General features: G+C 43.5%; 1 protein-coding gene across 1 annotated transcript in view; it reads left to right on the top strand.

The window, feature by feature from the left end:
• The window catches only part of PLEKHG3 (pleckstrin homology and RhoGEF domain containing G3), a 29,549-nt gene that overhangs the window by 456 nt on the left and 10,665 nt on the right, over nt 1-18,428 (top strand). Inside the window, exons 2-14 of the mRNA XM_029285776.1 lie at nt 784-1,141; nt 1,725-1,825; nt 3,686-3,755; nt 4,406-4,452; nt 5,696-5,846; nt 7,099-7,230; nt 7,947-8,129; nt 9,467-9,559; nt 10,018-10,104; nt 11,091-11,124; nt 11,599-11,703; nt 15,117-15,209; nt 17,741-17,779. Of these exons, the coding sequence (XP_029141609.1) occupies nt 784-1,141; nt 1,725-1,825; nt 3,686-3,755; nt 4,406-4,452; nt 5,696-5,846; nt 7,099-7,230; nt 7,947-8,129; nt 9,467-9,559; nt 10,018-10,104; nt 11,091-11,124; nt 11,599-11,703; nt 15,117-15,209; nt 17,741-17,779 (1,493 nt within the window). The remainder of the gene's footprint in view (nt 1-783; nt 1,142-1,724; nt 1,826-3,685; nt 3,756-4,405; nt 4,453-5,695; nt 5,847-7,098; nt 7,231-7,946; nt 8,130-9,466; nt 9,560-10,017; nt 10,105-11,090; nt 11,125-11,598; nt 11,704-15,116; nt 15,210-17,740; nt 17,780-18,428) is intronic.

Here is an 18,428-nt window from a genome sequence, read left to right as displayed (position 1 = left end):
AGTACTGTGGAGAAAATGTGTTTGGGTTGTGAAATGCTGAGTTCCATTTAAGTTGGTGACTGGAGATGAGGGAGTTGTAATTCAGCACAGGGCTGATGAAGGAGATGTTAACAGGGGATTGGGATCAGAAAAGGCTCCAAGTAGGTTTCATTAATGGCTCGCGTTTAGGTTCTGAGACTGTGTTGACAATTCTGTCCCTCACAGCTGCTTCGTGCGAGATTTATGATCAAAGACCATCCCAATTCAATAATTTTCATTTTAACAAAAGCAGCATAGGCTTGTGATGGTAAACATGTTTTAATACATCTGGGTTTTATTCAGATAGATTTGTATCCTTTTATTTTTTTCGCCCTGGGTCAGATGGAAATAAGGGAAATAATTATTTAATAAATGGTCTGAGGCCATCAGAAATTATGTATGTATCTTTCCATGTGCAGCCATCCTTTAACAGTAGGCGAGATCATTTCACGATAAAATATTTGTGCTGGTTCAGATTATAACTAGTATTTCTTATGTAATATGTGACATTAGCAGTTTCAGGCACTCTTAAGGTCTGGGCTTGTGTAGGAAGCCAGCAGAACAGGCAACCTCCTTTTTCCCCATTAGCCTGGTGTTTACTGATGCCTCTGATATAGATGGAGAACCTTCATCTAGAGGTCATCAATGCCCATTGATTGCAAAAAAATAAAATAGCTCCTTAGTTATATAACTACTGCATCTTGAGGTGCAGAGGAACATTACACAGTTTTAAAATAAGCCTTTTCTTCCCTCAGAAAATTCCAGGTTCTTGGATGCTCCATATCCTGGCAGAGATGAGGGAGTCCCAATCTCTACTGCCCTGAGTATGAGTGTCTCAGATTATTCAATGAGGCAGTTGCCTGCAACTTTAATCAATGCTCCCCATATTTTGGATGACTGGAATAACATGGCGCAAACTCCTTCAGATGCTTCTTCGCTCCTGAAGACTGGAGTGCTGAAAAATGCGAACAACAATGCCTCCTCAGCGCCCTGGAGAAGCCTGAGGAGCCCTTCCCTTTCTGCTGTTGCCTCTTATTCCAAACTAAGCTATCTAGAGCGGGTTATCTTGGAGATTGTGGAATCAGAACGCATGTATGTACAGGATCTACGAAGCATCATAGAGGTTAGTGCAATTGACATGCCTGTTGGGCTGTTTACATCACTGCTACTCTGTAGGTGCCTTAAGGTCCTCCCTTCATCCAATTTTGCCATTGCAACCAAGAGGGACCCTGGTAGTCTAGACTAGAAGCTGGGAAGAGCTGTAGACCTTCAAGCAGCTTTCATTTCAAAGGGGCTCTCATTGTGTGTTTGGTTACTGCCTTTATGCCTTCCTCTCAAGCCAAGGATTTCACTGCCCCCTTTCCACACAGGAAAGATTTTTTGCCTGTCATGTGAAAGTGGTGCACTGTGGGTCAGAGAATCCTCAAGATTTGCCTAAAGTTGCCCCAGTAATTTTTCTGCTAATCCACTATCAGGAATACTATATAAAAAGGAAATAGCTTCTCGATAGATATTGTCTGGGTGGAGTGCAAGCAGCAAAAATTGTCCAATGGGAGCCATCAACAATAGAAGATAAGTTCTCCCCTGAGGGCATTGATTAGGGTACCACTCCCACAATATTGGGTTAGAACTCGTGGTGGTGGTCTGCCCTGTTTTCTTGCTTGCTGACTTCATGGTGATGCTCATGGCATAATGTGACTTGGCAGAATTACTTGGGGAAGATCATAGACACTCAGGAGCTGTTGTTGCGGCCAGAACAAGTCAGCGCACTCTTTGGGAACATTGAAGACATCTATGAGCTGAACAGGTGAGTAGTATAACACACAATCCTTAGAGCTTCCCTGTCATTTCCATTGTTGCTCACTTTACCCAGTTCCCCTATAAAGGTTCAGTCATGTCTGAAAAATAAAGCATGGCAGGAAAAGGGCTTTATTCCCATAAAGCTCTGTACCACCACTTCAATGCACCCAACTAAGGCCGCCTCTGGTGACGCAACGGTTATTGTCTTCAACTAGTCCTTGCTGCCACTGATTTATGTTCCTCACTTCTACCAGATTTAAAAAATCAAGGACCTAGAAAGGAAAATGACTTTTTTGGGCTGACTAAGAAACACAAGAGCACCCTAAACCCAGTGTTGGATAATAGCTATGGTGAAGTCTAGGCTTAGGCTCGTCAACATGCCCAAGTCCTTGTCCTGCAGGATATGTATTTATATTTGCTGCCCCTTCCCTAATTTTTCTTTGCCCACGTACCTATGAATTTTATTATCTTTTAAAATATGTTTTATTCCCAGTATGAATTAAGGCCTTAAATGTCTTGGAATCAGATTAGCTGAAAGACTGCCTTCTCCCTTATATCCTTATTACAATCTTAAGATTTCTTGGGTGATTGGGCTGTTATGATATTAAATGGATTCTGTATAAAATATTGGGGAGCAATCTGTTAAATCCATGCAAAGAGAGATTATGCCTCCTTTTACTTTGGCTTATTGGAAGCAAAAGCCAAGCTAGATGTTCCACCCATACCCACACCCAGAAATATAATGGTGAATCTGAAAACATGGCTTGGTATTATGTGTGAACTGGGGCTCTGATATGGACCAAACAGCCTTACTATAGTGAAGAGAATGGTTTAGCAGCAAATAGCATCTTCTTACCCTGATTGGATAAAACTCCTAGAGCAGAGAAGTAACAGTCCTCTTTCTTTGTATGAGTAAACTATGAGGAACCGAAGGAGCAAGGGCAGATTGAGTCCAATTTGCTACAGGTGTTCCATGCCAACTTTGCAAATCTGCTTCCTCTCTTGTGTTTTATTTTCTTAAACTTGTAAGTTTACAAGTTTAAGACAGAAATTACCTCATTATTTTTTATCTATGAGAAACTTAGTACATTGGAGAAAATACAGTATTCTCAGTTTAGGATCCCAAACATATTCATGTTAACAGGTATGACTATATAGGTCAATGGTGGCGAACCTATGGCACGGGTGCCAGAGGCGGCACTCAGAGCCCTCTCTGTAGGCGCGCGCGCCATCGCCCCAGTCCTAGGCCTTCAGCTGGGTTTTATAAAACCTTTTCGCTTTAGGCCTCCGCTGCCGTGTGCAAAAAAAAAAAGTTCAATCAGTCAATTTCAACTTCTCGCGGAAAAAAAAAGATCTTGCAAAGTTGGAATTAATTGATTGAACTTTTTAGTCCCACCCAGTCTGCTGTTACCACCGCAGCCACGCCCACCCAAAGGGCCACACCCACCCAGCACTCGACGATGCATAAGTGGGTTTTGGGTTGCAGTTTGGGCACTCAGTCTCTAAAAGGTTCGCCATCACTGATATAGGTGGCTGCTGAGTGAGAATCAGCTGGTTGTTCAGCTAGTGTGTGTGTCCCCGCTTTCTATAACATCTGCCTTGTGTTTTTGGTTCCTTTGACAGTGGTGGACAGGCTTCCCCTGTACAGGTGGGTACTGGGTCCAAATCCTTTGCATGGCCTGCTGCTCTGCATTTGATTTTGAAACTGCAGTGTATTAAAGGTTGTTTTGAAATTTGTCTCCAGCATGTCCCTGTTTGCTTTGTGGATGTATGGTAAGGGAGGATATGTTTTCAGTTTGTATCACATGTGATGTTTTTATCTTGAGTTGACTGATAAATTATTCTTTCTGTCTCAATTTCTATGCAGTGAACTACTGCAAGATCTGGATAGTTGCTACAATGACCCCGTTGCCGTGGCACAGTGTTTTGTGCACAGGGTAAGCAGATAAAACTGATGTTGCTTTATGCTCATCTCTTGATTGTTCATAATTGGGTGGTTCAACACGCCCTTCTCTGAATAAATGCTTTGTCACCCTTAAGTGGGTTGGTTCCATTGAAGCAGAAGTGGATAGTCCACAGGCCCCGAAGCAGCCTGACATTATAGCTTTGGGAAGAGATGGCATCACAGCTCCATTTCAGGAACAAGATTTTTGGCTAAGAAACAGGAAGGGAAGGATAAGTATGAGAGCACCAAATCTTTCAGACGTGAAACACCTTCTTTCTCTTTCTTAAAAGCCTTTCTTAAAATCACTAAAAGCCAAGATCGGCCACTCTGCTCTGCTGGGTGATCAAGAGAATTAATGGCAGCCTGGGGTCTGAAAATTTTGCCCAGCTATGCATCAAAGAGAACAGAGGTTAAGGGTCCTTGGTGCTCTCTGAGCTTGCTTGTTTTCTTGCAGACATTTCATTACCCAAACTAGGTAACATCATCAGTGCTAGTCCAGGGGTTAGCCCCAAAACATACCCAGTGAGGTTGGTGTTGGTATCTGTGCTGGACATCTGGCAGAGACATTTGCAGAATGGTCGACGTTAGGGAAAGGGATAAATTGAACATGTCTTACGGATCTTTCCTCTCTTTTCCCAACAGAGCCAAGACTTCAACATCTATACTCAATACTGCAATAACTATCCAAAGTGAGTGTCCTTTGCAGTGCAAAAAAGGGGATGTGATTTCATGAAAGCAGGGACAGCTCGTTCTTCCTATTAATGTAATCTTTTTACATATACTGTAAAATGCTTCTGGGTCATCGTATTGCTAAGAATAGTTCATATATAGGACAAGATTATATTGTGCAAGTATATTTAATTCGTATTCTCCTTCGTTGGTAATTCATATTCGGTGACGAGTTTGTTTGGAGGGTCAGCAATGCAGTGTCAATAGGCACCAGATGGCTCCTCTAGATAAAATAGAATTAAGTAAATTCAGCTATTTTACCTGAGTTCCTGAGATTATGGGCAATTGGGTTAGGCAATGCACCCACACCTGTGGGCCAGAATCACGTGATGGTACCCAGAGCCTGACTAATTGAGGACTGCTAAGCAGTCCTTCAGCTTCTGATTCATTTGGCATTTCTGCATAGCCACTCTTTCCCACAAATGCTCAGAATCATACTTGGATCATTGCAGAAGTATTTCACCGCTGAGAAACCTTGCAAATTGTCCAACACACATATTTTGACTGATCAGTGAGGGTGTGCAAAACCTGACACTCTACCAACAGCCTAGTCCTCACCCTTGACCTGCCATGTTTGTTTTGTGGTGAGGGGTTAAAACAGCCACTCAGTATGGAAACAGCAGCACCATTTTCACTTGTACTGGAAAGAACAAGGAAGTAGCACTCAAGTGTTGTGACGCAGAGCCAGTTGAGGTAGGAATTCCCCCCAGTGGGAAAATGCCAACCCTGCAGTTCCAGTGGGACTATTTCTTGGCAGCATTTTCTCTTGAGCAGCAGCTGAGCAGGAAATTAATTCTGCTCAGTTACAAAAGATTGCCCCAAGACTAATCATTAGGTGGTACTGAACATGCACGGGGACCTGTTAATAATTGTTAGATCTGGCCAGAAGTGGTTCCAGATTCTCTGCAAAAACGTGGCAGGAATGGTTTGTAGCAAAGTGCAGCTTTTAAGCCAAGAGGTTGTGCTTTTTGTGAGCTTGTGTGGCAGCTGTGTGATCCCAGGCAAATACACATACAAGAGAAGGAGACATTAAGGGGACGACAACAACACATAATTCGGCTGCCGCTGGTCATCTTCTGGCTCATTGTTTTAGCCCCTTATTGCTGTCCTTTACTTGCTACTTTGAGCAGATCTGTCCCTCAGAGAATACAGGCAGTTGTCTTCTTTGATGCCATTCATTTTGTGTTGGCTTTAACTTTCCAGCTCTGTGGCAGCTCTGACTGAATGTATGAGGAACAAACAACTGGCCAAATTCTTTCGGGAGAGGCAGGAGCAAATCCGGCACTCCTTGCCCCTGGGCTCCTACCTTCTCAAGCCTGTCCAGCGCATTCTCAAATATCATCTGCTTCTCCAGGTAACACAGACTTTCACAACAGGTTACTTACGTTGTCTGACTCTGCAGCTTTGGAATATGTTTGAACTCTTTCTTTTAAAGATCGGGAAATGCAGTCTGTCTATTTTTCCTAAAACAGTACCAGCTACCTGTACAGCACCATGTTCCAGGAAAGGCCATTTCTCCTTTAAAAAAGTATTGGTCGATGTGGTACACATATGGGGATATATAGAATTAATTTCTATAATATAGAGAACTGTGATTCATACCCCCACTGCCTCTTGATTGGAATTCTGGAACATGTGTTACATGGGAGTTGAAAATTGAAAGATGCATTTGATCCAAACTGCACTTGACCAGCTACTACAGAGAAAAATGGGTTTAGTCATGTAATAGCAATCTTCTGAGGACATTTCTGCCTACCAGTAGCTTTGTGAGCTTTAGTCAAGATGCCGGTGTTAACCTAAAAAGCTCTGCATGGGCCATCATTTACAGGATTGACTCTTTCCTCTGGCCTTATGAGTTCATCTTGAGAAGGACTGCTGAAGCTTCCTATCCCACGCGGTTAAAAGCATGGCGCTCAGAGGTGCACCTTCTTGGTGGCAGCCTGTATTATGAAATATGCTGCCTCCACCCATTTGCCTTTTGCAAAGCAGTTAAGATCATCGGGTACCAAAGAGCATTTGCTGCTAATGACGGACCTGAAATATTTTTTTAACTTGATTTATAATTATCTTATCCTATCCTATCCTACCCTACCCTATCATATTTATATTCTTATAAATCACCTTGAAGAGAGCCAGTATGGTATATGGTTAAGGCACCAGGCTAGAAATGGGAAACCAGATGTTCTAGTGCCATTATAGGCACAAAGCTATCTTGGGCCAGTCACATATTCTCAGCCCTAGGAAGCAAGCAGTGATGAATCCACTTCTGAAGTTTTCTGAAAACTGTAGTGACTTGTCGAGGTAGTCATCATGAGTCAACACTGACTCAGAGACAGAGAGAGAGAGAAAGAGAATATAAGTAAAAAAAGGATTGACTTCTCATTGGAATCAAACTTATGTGAACCTACTTAGAATGTTATGTATTCAAATGTAAGAATCCCTTACCTGTTTTTCAGATGTGAAGGCAATCTGGTTGTAACATCAGTTACCCCACTGATCACTGAGGTTGCTTTGTTTTCCAGAAAATTAATAAATATTCATTGAAAGTTCTTCATAGAAATCCATAATACTGCAGGCTGACTTTTTTTAGTATGGTTTTCTCCTAGGAGATAGCAAAGCACTTTGACATAGAAGGAGATGGCTACGAGGTGGTGGAAGAGGCAATTGCCACCATGACCTGTGTAGCTTGGTACATCAACGACATGAAGCGGAAGCACGAACATGCTGTGCGGCTGCAGGTAATGAGAAAGGAGTATGCTGGGCCTGATCTGCTTCCAGTCTGAAACACGGGTGATAGGTAGTTATAGTAGTATCAATGTAGTAGGGTCAAGTATGTTCAGCCCTCTGAAAACTCAGGTGATATACCTTACACGGTTCTAAAGAAACTCAAATGTTGATGATANTCTTAAAAACTTCCAGTGTTGGAGCATTCACCGCTTCTGGAGGCAGGTTGTTCCACTGGTTAATTGTTCTAACTGTCAGGAAGTTTCTCCTTAGTTCTAGGTTGCTTCTCTCCTTGATTAGTTTCCACCCGTTGCTTCTTGTCCTGCCTTCAGGCGCTTTGGAGAATAGCTTGACTCCCTCTTCTTTGTGGCAGCCCCTAAGATATTGGAACACTGCTATCATGTCCCCCCTCGTCCTTTTCTTCGTTAAACTAGACATACCCAATTCCAGCAACTGTTCCTTATATGCTTTAGCCTCCAGTCCCCTAATCATCTTTGTTGCTCTTCTCTGTACTCTTTCTAGAGTCTCAACATCTTTTTTACATCGTGGTGACCAAAACTGGATGCAGCATTCCAAGTGTGGCCTTACCAAGGCATTCTAAAGTGGTATTAATACTTCACGTGATCTTGATTCTATCCCTCTGACTGCTCTTCCCAGCACATCTGGAAAGTCACCAGTGGTACAGGAAGGTTAAGATATAAAAACATTAATCTTTCCCTTGACTTTGTAGGAAATCCAGTCTTTACTTATCAGCTGGAACGGCCCAGACCTGACAACTTATGGTGAGCTAGTCCTAGAAGGCACATTCCGGGTACATCGTGTCAAGAACGAGAGAACATTCTTTCTTTTGGACAAAACCTTGCTGATAACAAAGAAACGGGGTGATCACTACATATGCAAGAGCCAGATTCCTGTAAGTGGGGCCTCCTTTATTTATCTCTTTTGCACTAGAAATAGGGGTTTGCGTACTATTTGTTTGTTCTATATTTTTAAATGAGATTGAGGATTTGATATATTGGCCATCAAGGTGAGACAGTAGAAGCAAGAAGAGATGAAAAGGCTGACATTCTTTCTTAACTAAAATTTTCTTTCTGACAGCTGAAGTTGATGTGAATGTACAACCACAAGACAAACACGTCTGCCTGGATGTTTTTTTTTTTATTTCCTCCCTCCAAGGCTGTCTTTTCTTCACATGCAACCCTTTCCCTACCTAAAAAGCCAGAGGCATTAGAAAAGAGGCTTTTCAAATAACATACCAGCTTGAAAGGAACTTTTTATAAATTTGTTGTCCTTGAAAAAATGATATTTATTAAGTTTATTTGCTGCCTATCTTGCCATAGGGTGCTCTAGGCTGTTTACAATAATAAAAAGGAAGAAATGAAAAGAGTGTAAAGACAATAGAACAATAAAAACAAAAACAAAAAAATCACAACGAGAATGCAACAATATAACAAAGACGGATGGGTAGAGAGCAGAGAACAAGAGGGGGCAGGTGGATGAATTCAGCAGCCACCTCCAGGTACATATACATACACATACATATACATGCATATGTGTATATGCATATAGAGTGAAGATATATATACACATATGTATATGTGTCCCTCTAATCTTACTTGCATTACTGTAGAGATGGGGAAGGCAAAGTTAAAGATAATAGCTGTTCTAGATGAATATTATTATTAAATGGTTAATGTAATTATTAAACCAGTTAAGTATGTTATTGTCATTTCCTCCTAACCAAAGATCCCCCTCCCCAGCCCTTGTCTGAGTATTCTTGGCTTATGTCAGGGGTCTTCAAACTTGGCCCTTTTATGACTTGTGGACTTCAACTCCCAGAATTCCTCAACCAGACATGCTGGCTGAGGAATTCTGGGAGTTGAAGTCCACAAGTCATAAAAGTTTGAAGACCCCTGGCTTATGTATTAACTTCAGTACTAACTGCCTAAATGTAGTGCAGCTACTGTTCCTAGCCCTAGCCAAAGGACCTCCCTTTCTTTTTTTGCACTAACAATCCCATCCCATTCCAAAAGTACAAAACAGCCACAACAGCTTTTAAAAAATCTGTACAAACCAAACCTGGCCACGCACTTTTTTGCCCCAATAAAATGAAGGTGGCCTTAGTGTCACTTCAAAGAGTTATTCTGTGGAGGAGAGCTCCTCTTTCCTCAAGTGATATACGGGGTGGGGGTGTAACATGATGGCATTAATTGCCTGTGGCTGAAGTGACATCTCTTGTCTGGCCTGCAGTGTTCCTCTTTGATGCTGATCGAGAGCACGCGGGACTCTCTTTGCTTCACCATCACCCACTACAAGCACAGCAAACAGCAGTATAACATTCAGGTGAGATGAAGACTCATTGACATTACCAGTGGATGGATGGTGGTTGGTGATGGTGGTGGGTTTGAAGCTCAGGCTGGGCAACCTGCTTGTAGCAATGCTGACAGAATTGAAGGATTGGGAAAACCAGCAGAAGGACTGCAAAAAACAAGTAGTTGTGAGCTTCTGTGTGGCAAATCAGACTGTGCTTGAAGGAAGGAGGTGTAAGGCAAGGAATAAGACCAGCTTGGGGTTGGGATGCAGCATCCATCACGTGATAAGAGCACATTGAAATAATCAATCCATAGGAATGAAATTTGAACGCTGCAGAAGGTAGGGTTGGAAATAATGAGCAGATGTAGAAAGAATGTACACTTTGAGCAATAACAGCAAAACACGGGAAGATTCAGAAGGTTGAGTTACAGCAGGATCAGGTGTGTACAACTGTCTTCAAAACTCACAGCATGTACTTTTGTTACCAGGCCAAATCGGGGGAAGAGAAGCGGGTTTGGACTCACCACCTCAAGCGCCTGATCTTAGAAAATCACCACGCCATAATCCCTCAGAAAGTGAGTGGGTATTGTTTTCCCTTCGCCCTGATGGTCTTGCAGAATCCCTAGCTGCTCTGCACTAGAGCTCCCATTGTCCCTAATCTCCACTGGCCCTTGTGATTTGTAGTCTGATGGCCCGGAAGACACCATCTCAGACTTTATCAGAATTTGTGGGTTTGACAAACAAAGTAACACTCAGTGAAATCATTGACCATGCTGACTGGGGCTGTTAGGAGTTCAAAATCAGCCTTCCCAGCCCTCCTGGAGGCATCTTGGTCATCCTGTGTAGTTTTTTCCTGGTTCCTTTTAGTGTACATCAGCGGTTCTCAACCTATGGGTCGTGACCCCATTTGGGGTCGATCGACCATTTCACGGGGGTCGCCAAGCAAGGCTGTCCGCCATTTTTTTTCCCCTTTTCAGGCGGGTGCCTTACCTCCCTTGAGCTGGGCCAGCTGGTGGTCGGCCTGCTCTGTCTCTGCCGCTTGCCAGCTACGCCTCGGCCGGCGCAGGGGGCGGAACCACGCATGCGCGGTGCTCCCGGGCAGGGAAAGTCCTTGACTTACGACCGGTTGGGTAGTCCTCGACTTACAACCGGTTTAGTCCTCGACTTACGACCGGTTTAGTCCTCGACTTACAACCGGTTGGGGGTCGCGGCATTAAAAAGGTTGAGAACCACTGGTGTACATTCATCCTCTTTACAGATCTTTGAAAGCCCAATCATATTTTATAAATGTAAGAATTCTTCTAAAAGAGATGAGGAATATCTGTGTGGATGTTGGTGCTTATACTGAGGCTGGCAGTTTGTATCCACCAGCATTAGAGGTTAATGCCTGGAGCAGGGGAATTTGTTCTTGATGTTTTCTGCACACGAAAATGAGGTGTGCACTTCCCTGTTTCTTTTTTGGGGGATGACAAAAGGGTTGGCATATCCTTATTTCAGTATCATAGCTTCGCTTCTTTATTAGTGAACCTCAACCACTAAAGCAATTCTACGTTTTGTTCAGGCCAAAGAAGCCATCTTGGAAATGGACTCATTCTGTAAGTTTCCCCTCTTCTTGTCTCAGATGTCTGTTTCCTGTTTCTTTCTTCCTTTCCACTGCATCATTGGTACAAGCAGCCAGTAAACATGTTATAACTCCCCATCTGGAGAGGTTAAGTTCAGTATTAAAGGTTAGATTATTTCATTAGTTTGGGGGAATTTTACAGGATGGAAAAAGCAATAATAAACAGAATGTGGATCCATTATCCCTTATGGTTATTCCAACTTCTGCTTTCTGTAATTTAATAGCTTTGTCATTGTCTTGGCTTCTTTTGTACGATGCAATATTAGGTGGATTAAGGGTGAAATGGTGCTTGTTCTTGTAAATCAGGAGGGTAACATGGGCTTGTGGTATTTTTAAGATCCAGACAGAGACAGTATCAGATTGCCATTCCCTTATGTGCTATACATTTTGGTCACACAAAACAGACGCAGTCAGTGTCTTTTCACAAACATGCATCTACTCCTTTCAGATCCTCCTCATTTCAAATACAGTCCTGAGCACTTGAAGAAGTCCTTATCATGCCAACAGTCTGAAGACATTCTTCAACAGAATCGGTCTGGACGTCGACGATCAGGTAAACTGTAGGGGAGTTGGGGTATGGGGATATTGTTGCTACTATGTCCAGGGGGTGAACATTGCATGCCATGCTGCTGCTGCTGCAAACTCTGACCAGCAGCAATTGGAAGAGAAGGCAATTGTGCAAAGATCTCCGGAAGGTTAAGATTACAGGTAGTCCTCAATTTATGACTGGTTGCTTAGCGGCCATTTGACGTTACAACCAACCCAAAAAAGGGGATTTATAACCTGGGTTCAAAGTTCTGGTGGTCAGGCTCCCTCTGCGGTCACATGACCAAACTTTGGTGCTCGGCCATATGGCCACGTTTATGACCCTTTGCAGCCTCCTGTGGTCATGACTGCGTTTACGATGGTTATACAATGGTTTTCCGAAAAACCATTATTTCCAGTTTCTGGTTTACTTAACGACTGATGCAAAAAACATTGTAAAATTGTGTCGGTTACATGACCGACCTGTTTTGCGAGCATTACAACATTCAACTGTAATAGGCAGGCTCCATTACAGTCGTATGTCAAGGACTACGTTTCGAGCTTTTTTATTTCCGCAGCCTGCGGATCTATTTTAGATCCTCCAGCCTGCTTTGGTTTGGGATGTTATTAGGCATTTATATTTTGCTCTAGAACTCAGTGCAGCTGACAGGGAAATTTCTTCTGCCAAGATCCAGTGACCTCTGGCACATCTCACATACAGAGCAGGTGAGGAGCATAGCTTTGTGTATTTTGGACACTTCTATGGGAATTTTCCCTTTGACGATAGAGTGCTCTTATCACCTCCGTTTATGAAGCACAATGATTTAGCAGCAGAGATGAGGTTACCAGAATGACTTGGGTGCAGAGTGAAACGTCGGACCAAAGAAGAGGAAGAAGAGAGAAAAGTCCTCTAGAGACAGTATGCAGATGATCTTCAGGGGTGGCAACAGGCATGAGCTTGAGAACGGCCCACACATTTTTATGGTCCGTCAGCTGTATGGTTTGCCTTGTCCAGCAATGCTGTGTCATACATCGCTGTACAGGCAATCCTCAACTTACAACCACCATTCAGCCCCAAATTTCTGTTGCTAAGTGTGACAGATGTTAACTGAGTTTTGCCCCATTTTATGACCTTTCTGACAAGCAAGTTGACTTTGCTTTTCAGAGGCTTGCCAAAGAGGATCATATGACCCCGGGACACTGCAACTGTCATAACTATGAGTCAGTTGCCAAGCGTCCTAATTTTGATCACGTGAGCATGGGGGAATGCTGTAATGATCATAACTGTGAAAAACAGTCCTTAAGTTACTTTTTCAGTGCCACTGTAACTTCGATCACTAAACAAACTGTTGTAATTCGAGGACTACCTGTACTAGATCCAAAAGATGATCCTGCAGTCAGTTGGGAATTGGAATGGTCAGAAGTCCTTAATGTTTTATTATTACTGCTGCCTAGGAATTTCTTATTATGGTTTGAAATTAGAACGTTTAAATCAACATGACACAATAATTGTCTGCACAATACCTGAGATGAAGGATTATCTGGTCCCTGAGCAATCTCTCTTCCACCTTTAAAAATAAGGACTGTTAGACGCTTGCATTTTCCAACATTGTGAAGAATTAGAAGAATAATAAATACGTTATTCCTGTTTTGATTGGTTTGTTCTGCAAAAGTAATTGATCCTAACTGAATATATGTTGAAAACGGGGGAGGATTTTGAATCAGGACTGATGAATTTCCTTGGGAAAATTCAGAAAATGTTAGGAAGTGGTGAATCGACCTGGGAAGCTGCAGGTTATATCCATAGCAGAGCTAGCCAGAAATGGAGGGATCCAGTTAGTAAATTGCCTCAGAGGTCATTTTTATTTTTTGGAAATGGAATGCTTGGGCTAGTGTCCTTTAATCTGATCCAATACATTATTTTTTGGGGGGGGAGAGGAATATATAAAATTTCCTCTTTTATGAAACACTTTTCCTTCCTCCATAATATTTGGGCCACGTTTCTGTCAAGACTCAGTAGACCAGAATAGCTAGATAGCATTTATTACACAAGTGTGGTTGTTATATTTTGACTGTCATGTTTTTGAGGAAACTTTGCAGGGCCCTTACAGGAAATGAGCGTGTTTTAACTCCCACCCTTTGACCGAAGCAGCTGCTAAGTTAAGTTATTGGACCCGTTTCCTTTCTGAACTGTCCAGAGAGCTTGGTGTATTGGAAAACCTGCAAGTTAGTACAGGACTGGCCAAGCTGGTTCTGTTTTACTGAGTGATTTTCAGATGTTGTAATTTCTGTTTCAAGGTACATTAGTATCTAAATTCCATTTGGGCCTATTCAGCCTCTTCATCTTACCCAAAGATGTGTGTGAACCCAGCTGGTTCATTAATATTCTGATAGAGTGTAAAAGTCTTATATATAGATTTTAATCCTTGGTGGGTGTGCTAGTGGATGAAGGATGCCGGCCCTTGTGGTTCAGCAGCATGTGGGGGACGGAGCAGAATTTTCCCATCATGAGATGGTTTAAGCCAGCAAATTGTAATTTATCATATTTATAGAATATTAAAGGGGGTTTAACATGGATTATTTTAAGAGTTACAAGCCCTATTTGTCCATTATGTCTGCATAAACCAGTTACTTTGCCTTGTCTCCGTGTTTAGGCGAGCAGCGGTGATAGTTGTTGAGTTTTTATGGAAACACTTTCAGATGTTTCCTGTTGATTCTGGTTCTACCCCATCCTGAGCATGAAGGTTTCTAAATCATGTGGGGCACCCATATATTCAAACCAGGATCCCCAAATGAGAACTCACCTTCAAACATATAGACGACAGGGTTCAAGAGCCAGCAGGGGTGAAGCCAGAAGATGTAGATCCATTCTTTCTGTCACATAAGTCTAGTCATATGAGAACCTCATGTGTGGATAGAACTGTTAAAATTTTGATTATCTACCATACTGAGAGGGCTGGCTGAGGAATTCTGGAGTTGAAGTCCACAAGTCTTAAAGTTGCCAAGTTTGAAAACCCCTGGTTTATCGGCTTCCGGGTCAGTATGGCAGACCGAGCAGGATTCTGGTTTTTTTGCAAAGCCAACAAACATAGCCAATATAGGAGCCAGTGAAGGAACTGGGTCCTTGGACCTCCTTTTCATTACTATGCAAAAACAGTGATAGATAAAAATTAAAGCCTAACAAACTGTTTGGAAAAGAAATGTACGAGCACTCTACTTTTCCATACTGTCCTCTGGTAAGCTTCCTATCAATGGGAGCTCTCTTTTTTTAATAACTGTTGCTTGATGGAAAAGAAGCACTGCACAGGAAGAAGGGGAGCATAGCTGGGCTGTCGTTCCTTTCTTTGAAAACTTGACACGCTTTAAAGCTTCTCCAAATTTGATTGAACAGTTCAGCTAAAGCCACCCGTGCTAACAGGATGTCTTATGTCCTATTCATAGAACCTTACTGTGGCAAAACCAGTGCTGAGAAGGCCTTAGATGGACTCCACAACTCCACGGTTGCGGCAGGTCCTAAAAGTCGCAGGAAATCGGGTGCGAGCTCCCTTTAGTTTGGCAAGTGGGTCTGCAGCCAGGTGTTGTGGAATGGAAAGCAGAGGGCGGGAAAGCTTCCGAATTGGGTCCAGCATTTCTCTAGAGTAGTTTGTGTGCTTATTCGTGGCTGAACATACCTCTCAGTCCCTACCAGCAGGTTAAGGGTAGTTCTTACTCAGAGGGTTATACATCCAGTACTTCACCACAATTGGTTAATACAGATTGACTTACAACCATCCATTTAGCCATCAGATTTATAACAAACAGCACTGAGAGAAAAAAAAAGGCTTGTGACTGGTCCTCACGCTTATAACCATGAAAGCATCCCCCAGGGGCATGTAATCAAAGTTTGGGTCTTTACGATGGTTGCAGCATCGTGGGTCACGTGATGGCCATTTGCAAACTTCCCAGCTGGCTTCCAGCAAGCAAAGTCAATGGGGGAAAGCCAGATTCGCTTAAGGACCGCATGATTCATTTACTGCAGTGATTTGCTGAACAGCCGTGGCAAAAAGGTCATAAAATCAGGCTTGACTCCCCTCACAATCTCCTCGCTTAGCCATGGAAATAAGGGTCCCTACTGTGCTCGTAAGTCGAGGACTACCGTACAAAACCTCACACTCTTTGAGAACTCCCATCTTTCTCTTTTCTAGCAATTCTAGGTTCTTTTGATTTTTAAAGATATAAAGGAAATTTTTTTTTTAATATATCGGAGCCCCCAAAAGGCCAAGCAGGGCTTTGAGCAGCTAAGAATGTAAAGCTTGAGATTGATATGCACAAAGTTCCAGCCTTTTGTTCTTTCAGGCTTTGCCCCCCCCCCAAAAAAGAAGAAATCCTTTTAGAGTTGTGGGTCTTTTAACCAGCAGAATGAGTCCCTTAGTACAAGGAATGATTAGAGCCCTGCTCTGGCATCAGCCACAGAGCTCCTTTGCCCTGATCCTGGAGTGGCCTGTGTCCTGGTGCTTGAGGTTGTACAGTTTTCCACATTGGAACCAGCCTTCATCCAAGGGCCTGTTGCAGCTGGATCAAAGCAACCCCGGCAGGAAATGTTATTTTCCATTGGAAAATGGAATAAGCTCTTCTATGTGTGGATACTGAAGTTGATGGCCCCATTGCCTCATTGCACTAATACTCTTTCCCACCTGGCCGTGGGGTTCTGTAGCTCTAGGAACATTGCACTTTGAGCTGCCAGAGAGAACAGACCAAAGGCCTCTCCTCTCCTCCTCTCTCCTCCCCTTCCCTTCCCTCCCCTTCCCTCCCTTATCTTGTGGAAGGTTCTTCACCAGTTTAGTTTTCCTATCAGTAACTTAGATGCTTGCTAGATCTAGAATCAGGGGTTCTCAACCTTGGCAACTTTAAGACTTGTGGACTTCAACTCCCAGAATTCCTCAGCCAGCCAAGCTGGCTGAGGAATTCTGGGAGTTGAAGTCCACAAGTCTTGAAGTTGCCAAGGTTGAGAACCCCTGATCTAGAGGCAGCCGTGGGGCTTTCTAGGGAGCATGGCAGAGAAGACAAGAATCACCTCGTGAAGACAGGGAGAGATCCCAACTTTTGGCCATGGGGGAAAGGGGCTCCTTGTTGTCCCACAGCAGCAGCAGCAAAACTCCTAACCCCTGCCTTCATAAGAGGGCAGCAACTTTGGCAGCCACATTTTGGGGATATGGAAAAGAGGCCATTGTTAGGACAGTTGTTTTCTACGTCTTTCCCATCGTACAGGCAGGACCCAGGCTTGTGAGGAAGAGACCTTTGTTTGCATTAGCCCAGCGGTTCTCAACCTATGGGTCGCGACCCCATTTGGGGTCGATCGACCATTTCACGGGGGTCGCCAAGCAAGGCTGTCCGCCATTTTGTTTCCCCTTTTCCGGCGGGTGCCTTACCTCCCTTGGGCTGGGCCAGCTGGTGGTCGGCCTGCTCCGTCTCTGCCGCTTGCCAGCTACGCCTCAGCCGGCGCAGGGGGCGGAACCACACATGTGCGGCGCTCCCGGGCAGGGAAAGTCCTTGACTTACGACCGGTTGGGTAGTCCTCGACTTACAACCGGTTTAGTTCTCGACTTACGACCGGTTTAGTCCTCGACTTACGACCGGTTGGGGGTCGGGGCATTAAAAAGGTTGAGAACCACTGCATTAGCCATTCTGACTGCAGAATAGGAGTGAATTGCTCGAGGCTATTACTTTCGAGTGTGTGCACGTGCTCACGTAATACATAAGCCTTACACTGCATTAAGAGTTCTAAAATCCAAGAACATTTTGACCACCTGCCCCTTTGGTTTACTTAGTGCTGGTGGCTTCTGCACAAACAGCACAAGTAAAGAGAAGGCAATTGACAGTGCTGTCTGAGAGGCATGTTCCCTGCCACCTAAAAGGAAGCTGGTGTGGTTCTCCACTTGGGTGCTTTAAGTTGTTGTCTTCTGGGCAGGCTGAGGTTGTGGGCTAAAGTTGGTGCTGGTGCTTTCTTCCTCTGAAATGTCTTGGGTGCTTCTGTACTTGACCCAGCTTCATTCAGGCACTGATCCTGGAAATGTTTTTTATCACAGAGCCAACAAAACAGATCCTCAAGCAACTGAGTGACAAAGGTGAGGAAGCATTGTTTTTTCCCTTCTTCCCTCAGAACTGACTCACTTGTACATATAAGCCATTTCTCTATCATTAGGCAAAGTGATTAAGTTGGTGGTTTCTCTAGATTTCTCCCCCCACCCCCCCAGAATTGCTCTTTTACACATAGCTCTGGCAGTCAGGGCTCAAACTTTGATTTTGAAGGATTCCTGAGTGTTAGTAGAGGGCATGGCCAGAAACACGATGATGTGGGGAGGGATGAGTGGGGCCTGGATTTTCAGGATGATTTTTTTTTTGGGGGGGGGGAAGGCAGGATTTTTGGGAGGATTGAAGAGACAAAGCGGGTTGTGTCCCTATTTACAGAAAGGAGAGGAGGAAATTGCAGTTCACAATTAGTGTTTTTGCTGCCATATTTTGGCAACACTGTCTGGGGGTATTATATTAGCTGTAAACAGATGGTGGAGTCAGGCACAGCTTGTGGGCTGCCTGCCCTCACCCATTTGCCATTTCTCTCTCTCCCTCTAATTATAAGTCTCTAATGATTAAAGTGACTACAGAGCTATGCTTTTCAAACTGCATAAAAGATACGTATATTCTTAAGACTTGCATATTGTTCATGTCTTCTGATTCTCCCACACACACACAAATGGAGAAGGGACACAGGCCTCA

The sequence above is a fragment of the Protobothrops mucrosquamatus genome, unplaced genomic scaffold (assembly GCF_001527695.2).
Source record: "Protobothrops mucrosquamatus isolate PMUCROS unplaced genomic scaffold, P.Mucros_1.0 scaffold2232, whole genome shotgun sequence".
Lineage (NCBI taxonomy): Eukaryota > Metazoa > Chordata > Lepidosauria > Squamata > Viperidae > Protobothrops > Protobothrops mucrosquamatus.
This window is presented reverse-complemented; position numbering and strand designations above follow the sequence as displayed.